The following is a 20749-nucleotide window of genomic DNA, read 5'->3' as shown; positions in this document are numbered from 1 at the left end:
ATTTGCTTCCGATGGTACTAAGAAACTTTAGCTTCTATGCTAGAGTTCGTCGACGAATATTCGAAAATGTAAAAAACATTTCCTTGAATATGTTTCGCCATAAACAACGCATAACTTTCTCGTGTTTCTTCCAGTCTGGCAACGCCGGTGCTGTAGCCTCGTTTTCGTTCGTTGCGACGCACGTTTCTGTGATTCCTGCTAATCTCAACTGTTCGCCCTGTCTTCCGTTTGCCCAGCCGATTCACCGGTGACGAGAAGCTAAGCTTCTCGTCACCGGCTTCTTGCCACCGTTGAATTGCTGGCCACCGGGGATATTTAGAAACCTCAATGCTGTCGGCATACTGTCGGCGCACTGTGAACAAAAAAACAAAACAAAAAGAAAACAGTCCAATGTCTCAGCTGTTCACCCCGAACGAAGACTTTATTGAGGATAATTCCCTTTCTCCGCAAAGTAATCGCTGCTCACGAGTTGGCGTGCATAGCGTAACAAATTAAACGTCTTAGTATAAATATGTACCAACACTCGTTCGCAAAACATTTTTTTTTACTCACCATAAAAACACTTGCAAGGCTTATGTACCGTCATATGTCTTGGATCCCGGACTGCTGAAGAGTGATGCGTTCGCGGAATGCTGCCGTCGGTTAGTTTAGTAGTCCCTCTGAACTACCGCTTTGCTTGACGTGCTAATAGGTTGATGGTGAGTCATTAATATAACAGCCAGATCGAAATGAATGTTCAGCAAAACCAGGCAGAACTATTAGCCCTCATTAAGCGACGCCGCGGCCATTTTGCTTCTAGGTACTGCTCCTCCCTCGGCGCCCCTGCTCTCTCAGTCACGTGACCTGGAATTCCCCCTTCTAGGGACAATAGTTAACTTTAAACCACGGTTCGCGTTCGAGAAAACGGGCCCTGGGCGGCACTATTTTGTTCGACAGCAGCGCCCTCTCCATACATCCGGGAAATTCAGCGGGTTCGGCGGAGTAAAACATGGGTAAAACGAGAGAGAGGGCACGCGCCCGACTCCGCTAGCAGACGACAAAACGGGAGGTTGCCATTCTCCATCTTTGGGCTGTTTCGGCGGGCTGTACGGAACATCGAACTCTCGCTCGCGGCTGCCGTTGTGAAGTGGTTCGCGTTCTTAGAATAGTTATGGCTACTCCAAAATCAGCCTATTCGCGACTCCAGCAAAACGGTCGCCGCCAAGCGGGAAAACCGGGAACCCGTCGGTCCAGGTCGCTCCGCGCCCCGCCGCGTCTCTGATGGATTTCGCGGACACGTGCTGTCGGCGCGGGGGCGAGCAATGTAATTTGACGAAGGTCCGAAAATTTCTTAAGTTTGCCTGAGTGTTCATTAGTGTGGTGAAGCCTCAATAGATTGTTTCTTTCCGTCACGTGTTTGAAAGCCCGTTTACTCCACAACACACGGTCGCGTGCTTTCAATTTTTTGGATGAGGAGGAATCACGGAAAAACGTTTTGATTTCTCGTCTGTCTCTAATCACATTCAAAGGGACGACTGCTTGGTAACTGATAGGTGGTTTCTTTATAAGGATGTAGAACAGTGGACTGAGGTCGACGGACTAAGTGTTTCACTGGAGGGAACACCAATGTTGCAGTCAAGTGAATGGGAAGGTTCGATAGCTGCTTTCCTTGAGTTTGGTTTTGCTCGATTAGCATCAAGTTAATTTGAGCCAGTAACGCCGGCCGGTGCGTTGGCTATTCATCTTGGCGGCTTTTCGCCGAAAAAGACCACGTTAAGGGAGTTGGGCTAATTTCGCAATTACTTGATTCAGAAAACCTGCTCGCTGCGTATGATTAATGAGGGAAATTATCTGCTTTCAAAAGGTGGGGGACGCGTCTCGCAAAGTTAGAAGCTGTCACGTCATTAAGATCTATCGCGCCTCCAATATTTATATTATAACCCCTGTCGAAGCCAGCAGCAATACACGTCTACATTGCTCAGGTTGACCGGCCACAAAAAATACTCATTTTATCCGTTCAGGATTTGAAGTCAAGTTCAATGCAGAGAGGTCTGAGTGAATCTCCGATGAAGACTCTCCTCAGTTTGTCCGCATTCGTCTCCGTTCTACCGGCTAGAACCGTGTGGCTAAGTTTAAGTAGTATCTCTCTGTTTGTCAAATATACTTTTATTCAGCAGTTCACATAATAGTTAGTTAACTAAGTTCATATTTCAACCCGAAGAATATACTAATATCGCTTTAGTGGGACCATAGTACGTAATATGATACATGATCCGCATATTCGTTAAAATGACTTGTCGATTGCTACTAAAACCAGAATTGAAATACGAGTATTAGCTGCTTAGTGAAGCGCCAGCGAGTTGACATGCTCCTTGGCTCAAGAAGCGCTTGCTTAATTTTTGTAATTTTCCTGCAGCATGTGTTCTTGACCGAGCACACGACTGGAGCTGTTTCTTGAAACGCGGACAGGCACAAAAGCTCAATTTGCGGACAGATAAGTCGCATGGTCGAGGCATGCGAGTTAGCTAAAAATTACTCTCGGTGGAACAATTTTGTAGCCCTCGCCGCTTTCCTTAGATGATAAAAACTAATTAGAGTCTATTACCGTTTCTCCGGAGCCCATAGTTTCGGTTTTGATCGAAGTCTCCGAAACGAAAGTTTGACATAAAAAAAGAACAAAAAAACACCGGAAAAACAAAGCTATGCCCGGCAAGTTTATGCGCACCGGCTACACTTAACTGTCTCAGTTCAAATACCCATAAAATTGGGCATTCAACGAAAGAAAATTTGTTAAATTGAATGCGCCACCCATTCAGGCGGCCCGGCCGAGCCGACGCGACCTGGACCACTGATCTCAATGACAATTGCTGGATCGCGCTTGCCGCTCCCGCAAGTGAAGCCACCGGGCCTCACTCGCTTGGGATACGATTTGCCGTTTTTGCTAGCCTTTGCTGCGGTTTTCCAGCGTGCTGACGACACGTTTTCTACTCGTTCGTTGTCATTCGCCGAAGAAGTTTTTTGAAGACTCTGTGTATTGTTGAGACTTGCCGTTGTGAACACGTGGAAAAGTTTACGAAAGTGCAGTGTCGCAGGAAAAAGGCACAACGCGTCGAAAGGAAGGGCTGGCGGCGTGTTCAAAGCATCCTTGGCACGCCGAAGTGCCGTGTCTCTGTGCCTTCGCGCGCTTGGATACCGACCAAGAACCGACGCCGTGTGAATGTGTTTAGCGAGTGCAATGTGCGTGAAGCCGTATCAAAAGGTACGACTCGTCGAAAACGTGTCGCCGGTGTCGCGGCGTGATCAAAGCTTCCTTGGCACGCCGAGTGATGCATCTTTGTGCCTTCGCAAGCTTGGATACCGGTCAAGAATTGACGCCGCGCCAAAGTTCTGAACGTGTGTCGCGCGTAGATGCCTTTAGATCATTTATATATATCGGCCACGGAGTTCTGGATCGTCCAGCTGTCCCGGTGAGTTGCTATCAATAAAAGGGGGAGATCTGTACGTGTTCTTATGTACTATATTAACCATGGCTATGTCCCAAATCTACTCTAATAGATTCCGTGGGAGCACGAATAGGGCAACGTTGTGGAGCCAGGGGGGTTTTCGAAAGCAAAAGTACAAGACGGCGAGAATGAAAATCTTTGAAGCGCGGCCGATATGGTCGTGTGCAATCTGTTGACCAATTACAATTAGGCGAGCCGCGCTCAAACGTCAAGTGCAATTAAGTAGGTTGATAATAAGCCAGCACTGATCAGTGATGAGGAGCTGTTGTGCACGGTATTGTGTAAATCGTCTAAGGACGAAAAAAAGACGTACCTTCTCCCCATCTTCCGTCGCTAGTGGACGCTGGATTAAGCTCGTTCCTAAACCGCGAGAGGAAAAGACGCTGATCCAGAGGCACGAACAGCTTCACGCACATTGCACTCGCTGAACACATACACACGGCGTCGGTTCTTGGTCGGTATCCAAGCGTGCGAAGGCACAGAGACACGGCACTTCGGCGTGCCAAGGATGCTTTGAACACGCCGCCAGTCCTTCCTTTCGACGCGTTGTGCCTTTTTCCTGCGACACTGCACTTTCGTAAACTTTTCCACGTGTTCACAACGGCAAGTCTCAACAATACACAGAGTCTTCAAAAAACTTCTTCGGCGAATGACGACGAAAGAGTAGAAAACGTGTCGTCAGCACGCTGGAAAACCGCAGCAAAGGCTAGCAAAAACGGCAAATCGTATCCCAAGCGAGTGAAGCCCGGTGGCTTCACTTGCGCTGCAGCGAACAAGCGGGGAAGCGCGATCCAGCAATTGTCATAGAGATCAGTGACCTGGACTCAGACGCCATGTTTGTTTGGTGGTGGCGCCCCCTATAGGTCGCTGGAGTCGCGAATAGGTAAATGATCAACTTACATATCTTTTTTTCCGTTACTTAAATAGCAGTATAGTCAGCCGGCAGTACTACCCTCAACTACTGAGTACCTTGCGCCAGGAGAGCACGTTTTTTATTTATTATTTCAGACATCCACTTATGGTCGCTAAAGGCTTACACCAGTACGAACTGCGTATAGACCGTTTTACTGAAAGGGTGCGAGGGGAAAGGGCTACCGGCGCTTTCCCCCTTTCTGATTGTGTAGAAAGAGTGAAAGTCCCGGATGAGAGGCTTGGCCGGTGTTGGGTGTCTGCTGTGCCCCAACTTCGTTCGCGCTTTCTTTTTTGTTTTAAACTCGCAAACTTAATTAGAGTAACGGGCTTCGATGGCAACAGTTCCCCGGTCATCGGGACACCATTGCTCGGTCGTAGGGTGCACGAATAACGACAGAAAGCTTCGAATATTGTCCGGGGACCAATGTAGCTTGCAATGAATCCGGCAAGGTGAGAGCGGCTGCAATGTCTTTAAGCTCCCTCGCTTTCCACATGACCCCGGTCTTGGCGGCAGTAGATCGCGTTCGTAAACCGAAAAGACATTTCCTCAACACCATCTTCTCGACTGTGCTCGGAACAGCTTGTGAATGGAGCGCGCACCGAACGTTGTACCGCCGATGAACATGGGGTACGCTCGCAAGGTGCGTGCCAGTTTTCTCGTGATAATTGCTGTTTCAGCTTGTAAAATTTTGTAACTGAATTTATCTTAATATTGATAATTTGCAGTGGTGACTGACTCGGTTTCATCATTTACAACACTTAGTTGAAGGCTTATTTCCGCCTGTGAAATAAGCCTTCAACTTCAAAATTATTGACGAGGTAGTTCTGTCGATTTTCCTGAATAGCGACCCCCTGTGCGATACCAGAGAGCCGGCAAAAGCGCTCCTTGGAGTGCCGCTGGTGTTTCCGTTGATTGGGCGCTTTGAAGCGCTGGGTAGTCGCTCCAGGGTACGACTCGTGTGTTGCGATCTGCGTCTTCGAGCCCAGTGTGCACGTTTCTTTGTTCGAGTCATGGCATCCGCCAGTGCGGCAACGGGGGAAACAGCGGCAGTGAACGTGTCAGTGATAAAAATTGGAGGTTAGTACTCAAAATATTGCATCAAATAGTAAAATAATTCGTGGCTGCTTTGGCGCTTTCTGCGGTTCGATATAAGCGCATCTAGAACGTCTTCGTCGTTCATCCACAATGAAATATGAGAACACGGACACGCAAGATAAAAGCGCAGCAAAACGATCTGTAGCAGCTCCGGGTATTTACAAAAGTTAATTGAGGCTCCCGTTTCGTGTATCGCTAGTTCATTACTAAAAACGGCAGCGTTGAAAGGGGCCTATTGCAAGCAAAAATTTATGAATGGTTCATCATTTCCAGTCACGCGGAAAGCGGCGGAGCTTCAAAACATTGCAGCCGCACGTGCCTTGCCGAATTCCATGCAAGCTACGAGGTCCTTGGGCGGTATTCGACGCTTTCTGTCGTTATTTGTGCACCCTATGACCGAGCAATGGCGTCCCGATGACCGGGGGACTGTTGCCATCGAGGCCCGTGGCTCTAATTAAGTTTGTGAGTCTAAAACAGAAAAGAAAGCGCGAAAGAAGTTGGGGCACAGCAGACACCCAACACCGGCCAAGCCTCTCATCCGGGACTTTTACTCTTTCTACACAATCAGAAAGGGGGAAAGCGACGGTAGCCCTTTCCCCTTTTCTCTCTCGCTCTCAAAATGGCGCTACCCACAGCCACCGGATTCACTTTTCGCAGGAGCGACCGGCCAGTCTGACACAGTTTTCCTTATTTTTTTATTTGCACGCAGATAACAGCGCAATTGAACTCTGTTAGTCTTTCTTATCTAGCATAGTAATACACGATAACTGGCATACCAAAATATGCGCATCTGCTCTTGAAATTCCCAAAATTAGGCGATTTTAAACAGAGTTTGTACGCCAGCCGGATGCTATGTACTCCCCACTCGGCGGAGCAGACGACATGCGGGCGAGAGGGGGAGGGCATTTTTTCTCTTTTTACCCTCTCTGCTATGACCCTAATGGAACGGTCTATTGGCGCTGCCATCTTACCGCTGACGTCACGGCTCTTGTAAAGTCACGTCACGAGTGGTCACATTTGCGTACAACAAGGCGGCAACCGGGGGGTGCCACTTCCGAACTTCCGGTTTATCACTCTAAGCCCCTCTACCTCGTCTCGTTGGCTCCCACCAAGCTTTTTCTTTTTTTTTTACATTTTAAAAATTTATATTAGATAACACACTCCAGGTTTATTTTATATTTATATTTAACTATCGAGGTTTCATTTTTACAACACATATTGCTATAAAAGTGCCACACAACAAAGGGCTCGGGGAAGAAGAAACCGAAACTGATTCTGTCTTGCTGCCATCGGACAGGTAGAAAAGGAGCAGACCGATAATGCACTCATCAACGCCTTTCTCAGTGAATAAACATATTCATAGGGGAATGCATGGCAAGCAGATTCTTCGTTACCTGCTCGAATATTCGCAGTTTGTGCGAATATTCTTCGTTTTTCCCGCATTTCTTGGATTAAAATTAAATTTGTTTGACTGCTAGACACGTGGGAAGTACGCGGAATCGTTCTGTTGTGAATGTTAAAGACTATGAACGAGCTAACGATATTGACATAATCGATTACCTTGATGATAAGTGAAGTATTAACTCCGAGCAAAGCGTTTCGGGCTTGTGGAAACATTTTAAGGAAGCTATAAAGTTTTCCGTCGAACACTTTGTCCCTTCGAGGAAAGTACGAAATAAACGTCAAAACCCCTGGATTAGCCGAGAAATTATTCAGATTAATCGTAAATTAAAGCGTCGTAGAAGACAACATAACACTGCATCAGAGTACTTTGAGGAACTTAAAAAACAACTTGTGGCAATGGTAAATTTAGCAAAAACACGTTATTTTAATATTACGCTTCCTGAGTTCATTAAAAGCGACCCACAGAAATTTTGGCGTTGTCTGGGATCAAATAAACAAGTGTTAACAAAAATTAAAGTGGATGGGAACCTTGTGATCGAGGGTAAGGAAATAGCGACAATTTTTAACCAATATTTTCAAAGTGTATTTATTCCAAAAGATGACAACGGGACACCAGCCCCTCCTATAAATTCTCTCGAGGTTCCTGTAATTTCAGTCGAAGGTGTCTTGTCAATGTTGCGTAAACTGAAAGTAAAAAAGAGTTCTGGTCGAGACGGTCTACCCAATGCCTTTTTAAAACGTTATGCACTGCAATTAGCTGGATTTTTGGCCAAGATTTTTCAAGTTTCCTTACTTACCGCAGTAGTGCCAGATGACTGGAATAGAGCTCGGGTTGTACCGATTCACAAGAAAGGGGATAAGTTATTGGTGTCTAATTATAGGCCGATTTCAATTACTTGCAGTTGCTGCAAGTTATTGGAACACGTCGTGGCCGGTTATATTAAAAGCTTTTTATCTGAAAAGGGTATCTTGTCGCCTAAGCAGCATGGATTTAGGAATGGAATGTCCACCGTCACGCAACTCGTTACGTCTGTTCATGAATTTCTCGCGATACTCGATGATTCAGGGCAATGCGATGTTCTTTTTTTAGACTTCTGTAAGGCGTTCGATAAGGTGCCGCATGCAAAACTGCTTTATAAACTCGAACGCATAGGACTTCCCTCTTACATTATTCTTTGGATAAGTGCCTACTTAAGAAATAGATCCCAATTCGTTGATGTTAACGGCCATGTTTCAAACGTTCTATCTGTCACTTCCGGCGTGCCCCAAGGAAGTGTGTTGGGACCATTACTGTTTCTTATTTATATAAATGATCTAACCGAAGTGGTTTCTTCGTCTGTTTCCAGGAGATTGTTTGCGGATGACTGTATTGTTTTTAGAGACATCAACACTGCTGACGACAATCTTGTGCTTCAAGAATCTATTGTCGAGATAGAGCACTGGTGTGAAGCTTGGGATATGGATTTGAATATTGAAAAAACTGTGCTTCTAAATATTACACGAAAAAAACATATAAGCTGATTTGAGTATCAGCTTCACAACATTGCCATTCCTGAGGTCACTAGCTATAAATATCTAGGTGTTACCATTACTAATCGTTTAATTTGGTCTACACACATTTCAAATATTTGCTCTAAAGCTTTCGCTAAACTGTGTTTTCTAAGGCGAAAGCTCAAACACGTTCCCAGTAGTGTTAAGCTCCTCGCATACAATACGTTCATCAGGTCAAAACTCGAATATGCATCAGTCATTTGGGATCCCCACAATAAAAAAGATATCCACCAGCTTGAACTTGTACAAAGAAAGGCAGTTAGGTTTATATTCAGTAAATACAATAGATTGGACTCGCCCACGGAACTTATGAGGGATAACCAAATACCACCTCTCGATACACGTCGGAAAATGACTCGTATTTTATTTCTTTACAACATCCTAACATCCAGAGTAAGCCTAAATACACTCCCATATCTCGATCAACTAACTTCAAGAAAAACAGGACACACTAGGGATCACGCACTACAGCCCATCTTCGCAAAAACAAATGCCTTTAAAGGGATACTGAAGCGAAACTTGAAATACACCTATTATGGTCAGAAATAGGTTCAATATAATCAATGATATTCATAAATCATAATCGCACGTTTGTATTTTGAACGGATGGCTATATTTTTCACCCTAATGGGCCCGATTGGGCGCGCGCTCAAAAATCGGCCATCGGAGAGCGCGATGCGTCTTGGGATATTGGGCGCATTCGTGACGTCACTTGTGCCAGACGGGAAAGGCTACGGCGTGAATGTTGGGGTTATGAGCGTTGCCACTTGGTGGCGCGTCGACGATTTACGACCTGTGACAACGTGGCCGTTTGAGATGTGCAAGGGCTGCACACACGCTGCACCACGGCAAGTCGGCAACCACGGGACCACTGACAAAACCAGCTCTGAGGCCGGATTCTCAAAGCGAACTCACGACAAAAAAAGTGCGTAAGACAAATTTGAGAGAAAACCCGTACTCTCGAAACGAAATTGTCGTAACCTTTGCGCAGGTTACGACAGAATCCTACGACAGCTCCGAAGCTGTCTTACGCACTTTTTACGATCAAATCAACAAGGCCGACAGCGTCGCTCAGTTACTTGGTATCGGCCACCAACGGACATTTATTTTTCTACGTGCTCTTCTCGTGCGTCCAGACTTCAACCAGCAAGAAAAAAGGAAGGAGTACCTAAAACAGACCACGACGATCAAGAACGCAGGATCCACAAACATACGAGAAGAGCTACAACGGCCACGATTCTGCCGACCGAGCGAGCTCGGCAGAATATAGTAGGCCTAGCAGCAACATCGACTCGGCGCACCGTTGCTCCGGCGGTCCTTGGCCAAGACCGTCTGTCCATGACCGGCTGGCCTGCTGAATGGAATTTGCCCGCGCGATCCTTGTGGACCCTTACCGGATGAGTAGTTTGATCCCTGAACTAAATTTCAGAGGTCAATATTTTCCCCTTGTCATCTCGATCTCCTTGTTTTCCGAGACAGCGGTGACGAATGCTGTCGTCGAAAAGGGAATCTCATTGATTCTATCTCCTTGTTTTGTGTGATATAGAGCTCAAATAAACGCCATACGGATTACCTTCGCAACTCGGTATGTACACTCTGTTATTAGTATGCCACTTTTATTCTGACTCGACGCTACGTCACTGTCGAGCTATAGCAGTTCGTGGGAGCTACGCGATGTCGGTCTAACCTTTCTTTGCCGAGTGTCATGTCAGTATCGAGTTGCAATCGTAAAAGATCGGTCCAGAAGCGCTTACCGAAACGCGGTCTAACAGAGCGAATCCAGCACTTCGATCAAACGCGCGTGTCCGCTCCTAGTGTGAACAGGTATTTGCGTGGCTCTTGCTGACACCCCCGTAGTTCAAACATATCCTTTTTAACGTCGGCTCGCAGCTCGCGACTCGCAGTAACTAATACCGGCCGTTCCAGAAGCATGCTAGGGTCGTGTCGTGCAAAGAGCCGCAACGAGTACGAGCTCACTGTGGCTAACTACGCTTTGGCTTTCTCCGTGCAAGGCTTTGCAAACGCGTTCAGGCCTAGGCGAATTCTGCCGGCACGCCGTATTCCCGCAGAACGGCGCTGCTATTATGCCACAAGTGATGTCACGAGAACTTCCCCCCATCCACCAGATGAGAATTTGAAATCGTTTAATTATGTTTAAAATTAGTTCTCCTGTGTTTTACAGCGCAATATTTATATTTCCGAGGTGGCACCTGTCCCTAACCCATATTTATGCAACAAGATCGGCGCTAAAATTTCGTTTCACTACCCCTTTAAGCACAGTTTTTTTCCGCGCACTATTTCGGACTGGAACTTGCTACCAGAAACCATTATTCAGTCAGCCAATTTCATTCAGGAATTAGAACGGTACCTAATTCGATAATGCACTCCGCAGCAGTGGTCTTGTCTTCTTTTGTATTATTGTTTTCGTCATTTTTTCATGTGCACCCATATGTTGCATTTTTTGCCCCTCCTGCTTAGGCCAGAGAACTAACCTGCAGTATTGTAAAATAAATAAAATAAATAAATATTCGGCTTTGGCCGAATATTTGGGAACTTCTGAATACGCCATTTTCGAATCGAATACGTTTCGAATAAGGAAAATAATCGATTCGTATTCAAAATTTCGAATATTGTAAACGACATAATTTTCACGAGGACCTCATTTTCGCGAGTTTCGCGAATCGCCCACAATTCGCGAAATATAGATCCCGCGAACAATTCCGTTATAATGTAAGCGAAAATTAGAACCCGCGAATCATTCCAAAACTTCAGCTTTGACCTCTACCGCGAAATATTGAGCCGGCGAAAAATAAGTCGTTTACAGTATTCGCACACCCCTAGTTATAAATGATATTCTGAAAATTTTAATGGGAAAATGAAGCACATTTTTGCCCGTTTTCGTTTTCTGGTGCCACAGAGCCCCATGTATTCGAAAACTCCGTTAGCCGCCATTTTCTCATTGAAATTTTCAGAAAATCATTTATAACTTTTGATTAAGTTATCGGATCGTGGTGAAACCTTGGCATCTGGTGGCGACCTCTATCGCTACCTTTGGGTGGAGAATGAGCGTTCGGCGATGCCTATAGTCAGTTACAGGTTAAGAAGGTAGCGGCAAATGCCCCTCAAAGGGAATCAGATATCCCTCCGCCACCTCCGCATCCAATAGCGTCCCACCGTTTCCGTGACGTCGCGGCCAACGCGCGAGGAGGGTCTTGCCTTTCTGTACATATTTGCTTTATCTTTCGACTTTGACTTCGCATTGTGGAATCCACGAGAGGGAGATTAGAGTTCTCCCCCACCGACGGAAACAAATACGACTTTCGGGGATTAGCTTCCCCCCGATGGATACAAAGGCTGCTTTCAGGGGCTCGGTTCCCTCTCCGATGAATACAAAGGTCGCTTTCTTAAAAAGTGGGATCGGAGACAAGTGGGAATCCATTGAAGCGGAACAAGGAGCGTTTCCAGTGAACTCTTCTTTCGACTGCGGAGAGATTTGAAACGGGCGCATCACACTTGTGGGAGGAGCTTCTCCTACCTTCTTGACTTATTTTTGCGGTAAAAAGGAGCCGAATCCCGGAGAAAAGCTCACCGGAGAAAAGCTCACCTGAGAAAAGCTTACCGCAAAACCGGCGGATGCGGAGAGAAGCTTACCGGCCATTGAGCGTATGCGGAAAAAAGCCTCACCGATATTTTTTCTTCTTTTTATATAGAGGCTGTTGGATCGTGCATAACATATATATCAATTTATTATCATTAAAATTCGTCAGCTTTGTAAAAAATAAAATGTCCTCTTTTGTAATATTTGTTAAGCTTATTGGGTATATTGCTCCCAAATTAATAATTGCGGGCGAGTGTTTTTCGTGGCTTACTCTATATGCAACGAAAGCCTAACTAAAATTTTTATAAACTTGAAGAACAGGAAAAAGTTAAAAAAAAAACGTAATGATGATTGCCTAAAACCTATAAATCAGAGGTGTAAATGCCGAAAATCCAAAAGTGCATGCGCAACAACGCGGTGCCTGAAATTCTCTTTGAAGCGTTTGTTAACATTTGAAAACAGAATAAAACAGTCAATAGGATATCGAGGCTTCTTCCACGGACATGCACGTTTTCTAGCCGTTCGTGCTGGTGTTTCCACAGGTTCCCTTTGTGGGGCGGCGGAAAAAAGCTCACCGGAGAAAAGCTCACCGGAGAAAAGCTCACCGGAGATAAGCTCACCGGAGAAAAGCTCACCGCAAAACCGGAAGATGCGGAGAAAAGCTCACCGATATTTTCTTAGCTTAGCTTGATTCTGCGTCAAACTTGGCAATTTAACACAATTCGCATTCGTCACTTCATTAAAAATATGTCCTCGTTTTTGTAATATTCTTGAGGTTCATTGGGCATATTTACTATTTCCTCAGAAATTAGTAATCACCCATTCTGTAAATTATTGAAGCCGCAAGTATAAAATCAGAGCATCGTACACCGGTAAAAAAGGCAACAATTTATTGAACGCTGAGAGTGCGCCGTCGGTACTTCTGTCAGATAAAAAGAGGTTTGTTTTTTGCAAGCCAATATGAATAGCAGTGTGTGAATCGCTTGAGGTCCAAATATTATGTAGTGCCTAATAGATAAGTAGATGTTTGTTGATGTCATCAGTGTCGGCTACGCTGTTTTCTTTCTGTTAATTTCACTAACAAAACTTTAGTTGCGAGAACAGCTTCGTCGTGTCGTGTTTGTTGTCTTCACTCTGTCGTTGCCGTTTGAGCGGTTTTCATCATGTATAACGTTTACCAACTCGCCCAATTCGCTACCTACCTTACAAAAAAAAAAAATTGTTCTTATGTAGCTCACGAGTAACGGTGACATTGCGCAGCTCTGAGGGTCATGGGTGGCTCACCGTAGAAGGCGCTATCACACAAAGGGAACGTGTGGAAACACCATGCAGCACGAACGGCTAGAAAGCGTGCATGTCCGTGGAAGCACGAACGGCTAGAAAGCGTGCATGTCCGTGGAAAAAAAGAAGCCTTTTCAAATGTTAACAAAAGCTTCAAAGAGAATTTCAGGCACCGTGTTGTTGCGCATGCACTTTTGGATTTTCGGCATTTACATTTTTGATTTTTAGGTTTTAGGCAGTCATCATTACGTTTTTTTTTTTGTTTTTTTTTTAAGTTTATAGAGAAATTAGTTAGGCTTTCGTTGCATAAAACGCCACAAAAAATACTCTCCCGCAATTATTAATTTAGGAGCCATATGCCCAATAAGCTTAACAAATATTACAAAAGAGGACATTTTATTTTTTACAAAGCTGACGAATTTTAATGATAATAAATTGATATATGTCACGCTCGATTTAACAGCCTCCATATAAAAAGAAGAAAAAATATCGGTGAGCAAATTTTCCCCGCATACGCTCAATGGCCGGTGAGCTTTTCTCCGCATCCGCCGGTTTTACGGTGAGCTTTTCTCCGGTGAGCTTTTCTCCGGTGAGCTTTTCTCCGGGATTCGTTTGTTGTCTTCACACCGTCGTCGTGGTTTGAGCGGTTTTCATCATGTATAACGTTTACAAACTCGCCCAATTCGCTACCTACCTTACAAAAGACTAGTTCTTATATAGCTCACGAGTAACAACGGTGACAATGTGCACCTTTAAAGGTGATGGGTGGCTCACCGTAGAAGGCACTATCACACAAAGGGGAATCCCGGAGAAAAGCTCACCGGAGAAAAGCTCACCGTAAAACCGGCGGATGAGTTTGTAAACGTTATACATGATGAAAACCGCTCAAACCACGACGACGGAGTGAAGACAACAAACACGACACGACGAAGCTGTTCTCGCAACTAAAGTTTTGTTAGTGAAATTAACAGAAAGAAAACAGCGTAGCCGACACTGATTGCATTAACAAACATCTACTTATCTATTAGGCACTACACAATATTTGGACCTCAAGCGATTCACACAGCGCTATTTTTATTAGCTTGCAAAACAAACCTCTTTTTATCTGACAGAGCTACCGACGGTGCACCCTCAGCTGCCAATACATTGTTGCCTTTTTTACCGGTGTACGATGTTCTGATTTTATACTTGCGGCTTCATTAATTTACAGAATGGGTGATTACTAATTTCTGAGGAATTACTAAATATGCCCAATGAACCTCAAGAATATTACAAAAATGAGGACATATTTTTAATGAAGTGAGGAATGCGAATTTGACGCAGAATCAAGCTAGAATCAAGAGTTTGACCCAGAATCAAGCTAAGCTAAAAACATATCGGTGAGCTTTTCTCCGCATCCGCTGAAAGGCCGGGGAGCTTTTCTCCGCATCTGCCGGTTTTGCGGTGAGCTTTTCTCCGGTGAGCTTATATCCGGTGAGCTTTTCTCCGCCGCCCAAAGGAGCCTGTATTTTTTTGGGGGGGAGACCCCGTACTTCAAAATTCTCTCGACATCTATCGACCGGTTACATGGTAACCAGTTGATAATGGTAATGTTGGATGAGGACTACAGTGAGCGGTGATATGGTACGTATGATATTGTATGATTAGAGCGCACTCAAAATAGTAGATTCAAAGAGTCGGTGGAATCAGCACAGTCGCTGATTCTGATTTCGTGCGTTGCCACAGCTTTGTGTGTAAACAAATCTAATTCTCGCATATATTTATTTGAAATGATAGAATTTAACTGCGCTTTAAGCAAAGAGCCAACCGCTGCAGCTTTAAAAAAGATTGTAGCAAATTACGGGGTCCCAGAAGAAATTTCCATGCAATTAGATAATTTGCGACAGCAGTTGTGTCCCCAGCTCGATGCAGATCTCGCAGTGGGAGCATGCCATTGTTTTATTTCCAATTCATTGCCGATTACATCTCCAGTCGGTCACGGTAGACTCGATTCATTCTAACAAGATTGGATGAAAGAACTCAAAGAAAGATTGGGGAGCAATGCAGCTCGACAGATATTGGCATGTGCCTGGCCCAGTTGATCTTTCCTCAGGTCCATTCACACAGCAGCGTTTGCTTACATTACGTTAGGAGTCACCAGTACATCCATGCTTCAATGTTGCCTTGCTTAAGCATGGCAACATGCTTAAGCATGTTGAGAAGTGCCAGGACATCCATGCTTCGTACAAATTAATTTGTACGAAGCATGGATGTCCTGGCACTTCTCTACATATAAGGAGACATAAGCTCCCGTAACAGAATATGGAAACAGTGTGGACTGCCCTTTCCACGCTGAGGTATGGTTGAATCCTTGCTGTGGCCTTCCTTTTTCTACATTGAAAGCAATACTGGAGTTTTATGGCGCAGTCTAGAAACTTATGTGTTCCAGTACCGAATCCCTTCCACCTTAGAGCCTGTACAGAAAAACCTGCAGTGCTGCGCCGGACGAGTCTTTGGTGGGCGAGTGATCCTGCCTGCCTTGATCGATGCTTAGTTTCGCAAGTTCTTCTGTTCCTTGCCACCCCTTGTTCGCAACAATATTATGTTCCCGTACAAAGGACGTACATAGATGGTGCCGTCAGGTCCTCTGAATGAAGCAGTCTGCTGTGTCTGTAATGTAGCCATGGCCACTTGCAGAACTTTATTCAGGGGAGCAACCCCTTTTTTTCATACTGGCCCTACCCTGGAACTGTGGGGCACAGGGCTGAGTCCTAATAACCCACAGAAACCCAATCCCAAGGAGAGGTGGCTGTACTCCCCTCTGGACATCCGTGAGGGTAGTTATACTGAGCAGAAAGAAGGCACCCCACAACCTAGACCAAGAGTGGCCAGAGTGACATGGGGTTAGAGCCGCAGACAAAACAAAAAAAGTTCAGAAAGCCGCAGGAAAAAAAAAAAAAGATGGGGTGTAGGGCTACTTTTAACAAGGAGCGACATAGAGGGAACAGTCATTTCCAAAGGGGACAAGTACAATAGTCAACTACAACAAATAACACCAAGTTACAGAATGTTCCTTCAAAAGCAAAAATTAATGCATGGTTTGCTCGCTAGCCATCCACTGTCCCCACTCCCCAATGCCCGTTATGCTTATTCGGTTCAATATTATTTCTAGAGCAACAAAGGAAACAGGGTCAATGAACACATCTGTGTGAGATAAAGCAGTCCAGCTGTATGTACAAGACTGCTAAGACTGTGAGCATTTTTTTTTAAATTCTAGAACTATTTTTATTTTCATCTTGGGGACACGGGACGGGAAGGGAGCACGTTTACTAGGGAGCCACTAGCCGCACTTGGACGTGTGAAGAGTCGCATGCGGCTCGCAATCAGCAGTTTAGCCACCCCTGAACTAGACCATTCAAGGCTGCAGAGGAGCAGTCATGTCACCGGCGTCCTATGGAAAGTTTGGCCAGTCAGCTGCCTTTCTGGAAGGGAATAGCAATGCAAATCTATGTCCCCATGGCTACTTCATCGGGGGATCCTGAAAATGTTGGCAATGGACACAGTGATTCATCCCAGCTGGCAACTATGTCCTTGTGCTACCAGGAAGCCGACCACAAATGCCTCTTTATCGGCATTGAGATAGCCCCACACATTTTTGTTTATTCAGGGTCCCATGGAAAGTCTGCTTTGCCATACCGAGTCGTGCAGTTTGTGAACCACGGCTTGGGTACCCTCGACGTGACACCAACACGGGCCTGTACATGGCTTTCATGTGATATCATTGGCCTATGCTGGTGGTCATTTCTACTTGTCCTTGAAATCAAATTTGGCAATGTGAAATGTCTGTCGCAGAAGGTACGTGCTAGTGCCACTAAATAAGCTACGCTTCAGAGTTACAACACTGACCCATCTTGTGGCTTAAAATCAGTTTCCAGTTATCTAAAGCATTATCTGAAATCATAGGAAACGCTTTTCCGTCCTTCGCAAATGTTTAAACAGTTTGTGACAGAGCAAAGCAATATTACATGAGCTTCCTAACACTGAATCTAATGCTGAGGAAGTCATACTTTTGAATCATGGTGATCGGCAGTTGCGTCTGCTCTGCACAAGCATCAAAATGGCGGCGTCCCCAACAATGTCTGGGAACAAAGTGCCGATACTCATTTAGTGGTTCTAGTGCATGCTAATCAGCAAGGCTACTAGTATAACTGCTGATGTAACGTCAATGCAAACCATGTATTAGGTTGGAAGACCTCACTCTTAAGCATGGGAGCTGGCTTCTAGCCGACGGGCCCCCAGAACCGCACGCCACATTCAAGGGCTCTTCGTCGAGAAACTTTTGAGCCTAATGTGGATAACTTTTGTCGTCTATGCTCATAGGAAGGAGGCTTCTTACCACTGAGAAATGCAGAGGCGAAGGGAAAGGATGTCAGCTCTGCCAAATAACAATTTGCGTATTGGCTGCCCAGCAAAAGTTTCCTCAGCAGGCAAGCATTTCAAGGTTGGGCATGTTCATGTAACAAAACATTATAGAAAGGTACAAGATCATACTTGCTACCTTAGCCTGCACAGAGTCAGTGAATCAACTACAAGGTTTGTTTGTGGCACTAAGAGATAAACTGATCAGCTGCTTTTAATGCAAAACACATGAAGAGGCACAGACAGAATCAACAATGGGGACATGCTGCCCATAATGCCCGTAATATTTTGGGTAGTTCTTCGTCAATACATACTCAACATACATCTGTACGCATATTGTGTCAAGTCTCTTACACACAGTGTTCAGTGAGGCTACAGGAGTGCATGGCTTCAGACACTTTCAGATTGTACGCCAAGAATCAAAAAAAGTGCTCAAGTTTGGCAGATGATGCCATTATACCAGTCGCTGTTACAATGACTGGAACCATATACAAAGCAACATCACCGTTTTCACATCATGTTTCTTTTACTTCATACCTTGGTTGCTCTGAAACCTGCTCAAAGCATCCAGAATAAATTCTCACTTAAGTCACAGAAGCTATTGGAACTTGCAAAACATGCTCGTAGTGAGGAATCTTCCGGCTATGATAATAACAAGACCCGATGTTGGTGGCAACCATTCTTAGAACCAGTTGATAATGTGCACTTTGCTGGCCCCTGGTGAGGAGTTCAAAGCCGTGCGGCCTCGTCGAGCGCTGCGTCATACACGTTCAACCAAAGTAAGCTCTTTTCTCGAAAGAGTGCGTCAAGCATCTGCATGCTACACAAATGAACACGGTGGTGCCTGGTTTACAAGGTACGACAGAAAGGTGAATGGACGACACAGACAACAGACCTACAACAGAAATCAATGTGCACATCACAATGGAAGATAAAATTTCGAAAAGAAAAAAATGAACAAATGGAATGTGAAACTTTCTCGGAAAAACTGAACTTCACGCCGAGGAAGCACACGGTAAGGTGCAGAACACCAGCTCACAAACACAACAGTGTCAACATTACAAGAATCTGAATTCTCGTCTATCAGTTCTGTTAACAGTTTTGCGGTAGGGGTTACCCCAAAACTGTCAATGACGCCTCTTTCTAGACAGCTATGTCCCTATAAAGGTGCAATAGAGGAATCGTTGGAATATTACAGATCATTAAACTGTCGCTACAACATACGAAATAGCACACTACTCCCTAACAGAAATGGAACATTGGCGACACAGCACGACACTCCGGCCAACCCGAAGGTGTTGTGTCTTCGCGTTAGCCGTATTGTGCCACACGAGAAGTGAGATGGCAACAGTCAAGTGCTAAGCTTTCTCAGCGGCGTGTACTTCATCCGCGCTTTCTTGACCGGCGGTTTGGGGTCCGCGGCCGGCGACGCCGAGTCCTCCTTCGCGTCTTCCTTGCCGCAGGTCGCGGGCGCTTCGTCCGACTTGGACTCGGTCCCGTCCTGCCTCTTGTTCTGCTTGTCCATCAGCGACGAGATTACCTCCAACTCCGACAAGGTGCGGTCCAGGAGGCCGCAGAACGTGCTCACGAACTGCGGCGAGTGGTTTTCGTTGCGGAGGCTTTCGATCGCGCTGGGCCACTGCTCGAGCGCGTACAGGGTCTTCCGGAACGAGCTGTCAGTCAACTTGGTCGCCGAAGCTTCGCCTTCGGCCATTACCATCGTGCGGGTCTTCAGAAAAGTGATGTCGTGCCCACAGCCGAGCGCGTTGACTCACCACTCGATGGATCACAGCTGTGGACTGCACGACGAACAAGCACGACGCCACTTTGGGGCCAACACCACCTTCGAGACCGCTGTGTCGAAGACAATCACATCGTTTCGCTGGCCGAGTGGAACGTCTGGACTCCCGAAAACCCCCACGGACACGCGAAAACACAGACTGCGAACCGAACAAACAGCACCTAAGCTGTCCTCCCTGCCCTCCGCCTCAACGGCCTGAACGTGATTTGAGTGGCTGGACGTACACAACTTGATACAACAAAACAACTCAATCTCTTCATTAGGGCGGTGGAGCGCGCCGCCTATTACTTTGAGCGCTACTGGCGCTACTACCTGCTGAAAAGCGTAGATTGTAGAGAGGGTCCACCTCAAACCAAGTGGTGGGTTTGCAACTTAATGGCGGACGCCTCCTGCAGAGATTCGTCGCAAGTGCGCATACGCTGAATTTTTTCGTAGCTATGAGGGAAGCAGGCGGAAAAGCGAAGACGTTTGCAGACGATCAACGTGTTCGGCACGTCATCGCAACTCGTATTGCAAATGCGGCCCATAAACCACGTGATCGCGATCGAGCAGTTTGACGCTCTCTCTTATACAGGCTCTCTACTACCTGCTAGAGATTGTCACCATCCTGGTGGTGGTACGTGGTAACCAGTTGATTGAGGGATTGAGGGTACGTTGGATTATGGCTTCAAAAAACAGTTATATGGTATGTATGATATTTTATGATTAGAGCGCAGTCAAAATAGTAGATTCAAAGAATCGGTGGAATGAGCACAGTCACTGTACTACCGATGATTGTTGGTGACTTGTTTTGTATGTCTCCAGAGCTTTCTGCGTTAAAAAATTTATTTTCTCGCGTATATTAACTTGAATGAATTGAAATTAACTGTGTCAGATTAGTTAACATAACCATTGTCGTACTGGATACGCAAAACGTAGCCCGTAAGCTGATTGAGTGAAGTCCACCCAGTGAGTCCACCAGAGGGCTTCTCACTGGCCTTGTGGTAGAAAGCCTAGAATTAAGAGGGGGAGCAGCTGGAACGATTAAGAGTATTTTTCGTTTCATATTGAATAGGCAGACTGATCGGAAGTGCGTATGTTTGTGTTGTCCTGTGGCAAGAAAAGGAATAAAAAGAGACGCTGGTAGAACGATCACCGTTTTGTCACCTCCTCGCAGCTTTTACAGCAATAGCGATTTATTAACCACGTGATGCCATCGAGCGGTTGAATACACTCCAAAATCAAGG

The 20749-nt window shown here is 45.6% G+C and overlaps 1 protein-coding gene across 1 annotated transcript; it reads right to left on the bottom strand.

Moving 5' to 3' along the window:
• Positions 1-17897: 17897 nt before the first annotated feature.
• LOC120841703 lies at positions 17898-19729 on the bottom strand. Its single transcript, XM_040212662.2, has one exon. It carries the CDS (start codon positions 19440-19442, stop codon positions 19074-19076), a length of 369 nt encoding a protein of 122 aa, XP_040068596.1. The 5' UTR covers positions 19443-19729; the 3' UTR covers positions 17898-19073.
• Positions 19730-20749: the final 1020 nt, after the last annotated feature.

Source organism: Ixodes scapularis, unplaced genomic scaffold, assembly GCF_016920785.2.
Source record: "Ixodes scapularis isolate PalLabHiFi unplaced genomic scaffold, ASM1692078v2 PGA_scaffold44__24_contigs__length_19508400, whole genome shotgun sequence".
NCBI lineage: Eukaryota > Metazoa > Arthropoda > Arachnida > Ixodida > Ixodidae > Ixodes > Ixodes scapularis.
The sequence above is the reverse complement of the archived record's forward strand: the minus strand, read 5'-3'. Positions and strand labels throughout refer to the sequence as shown.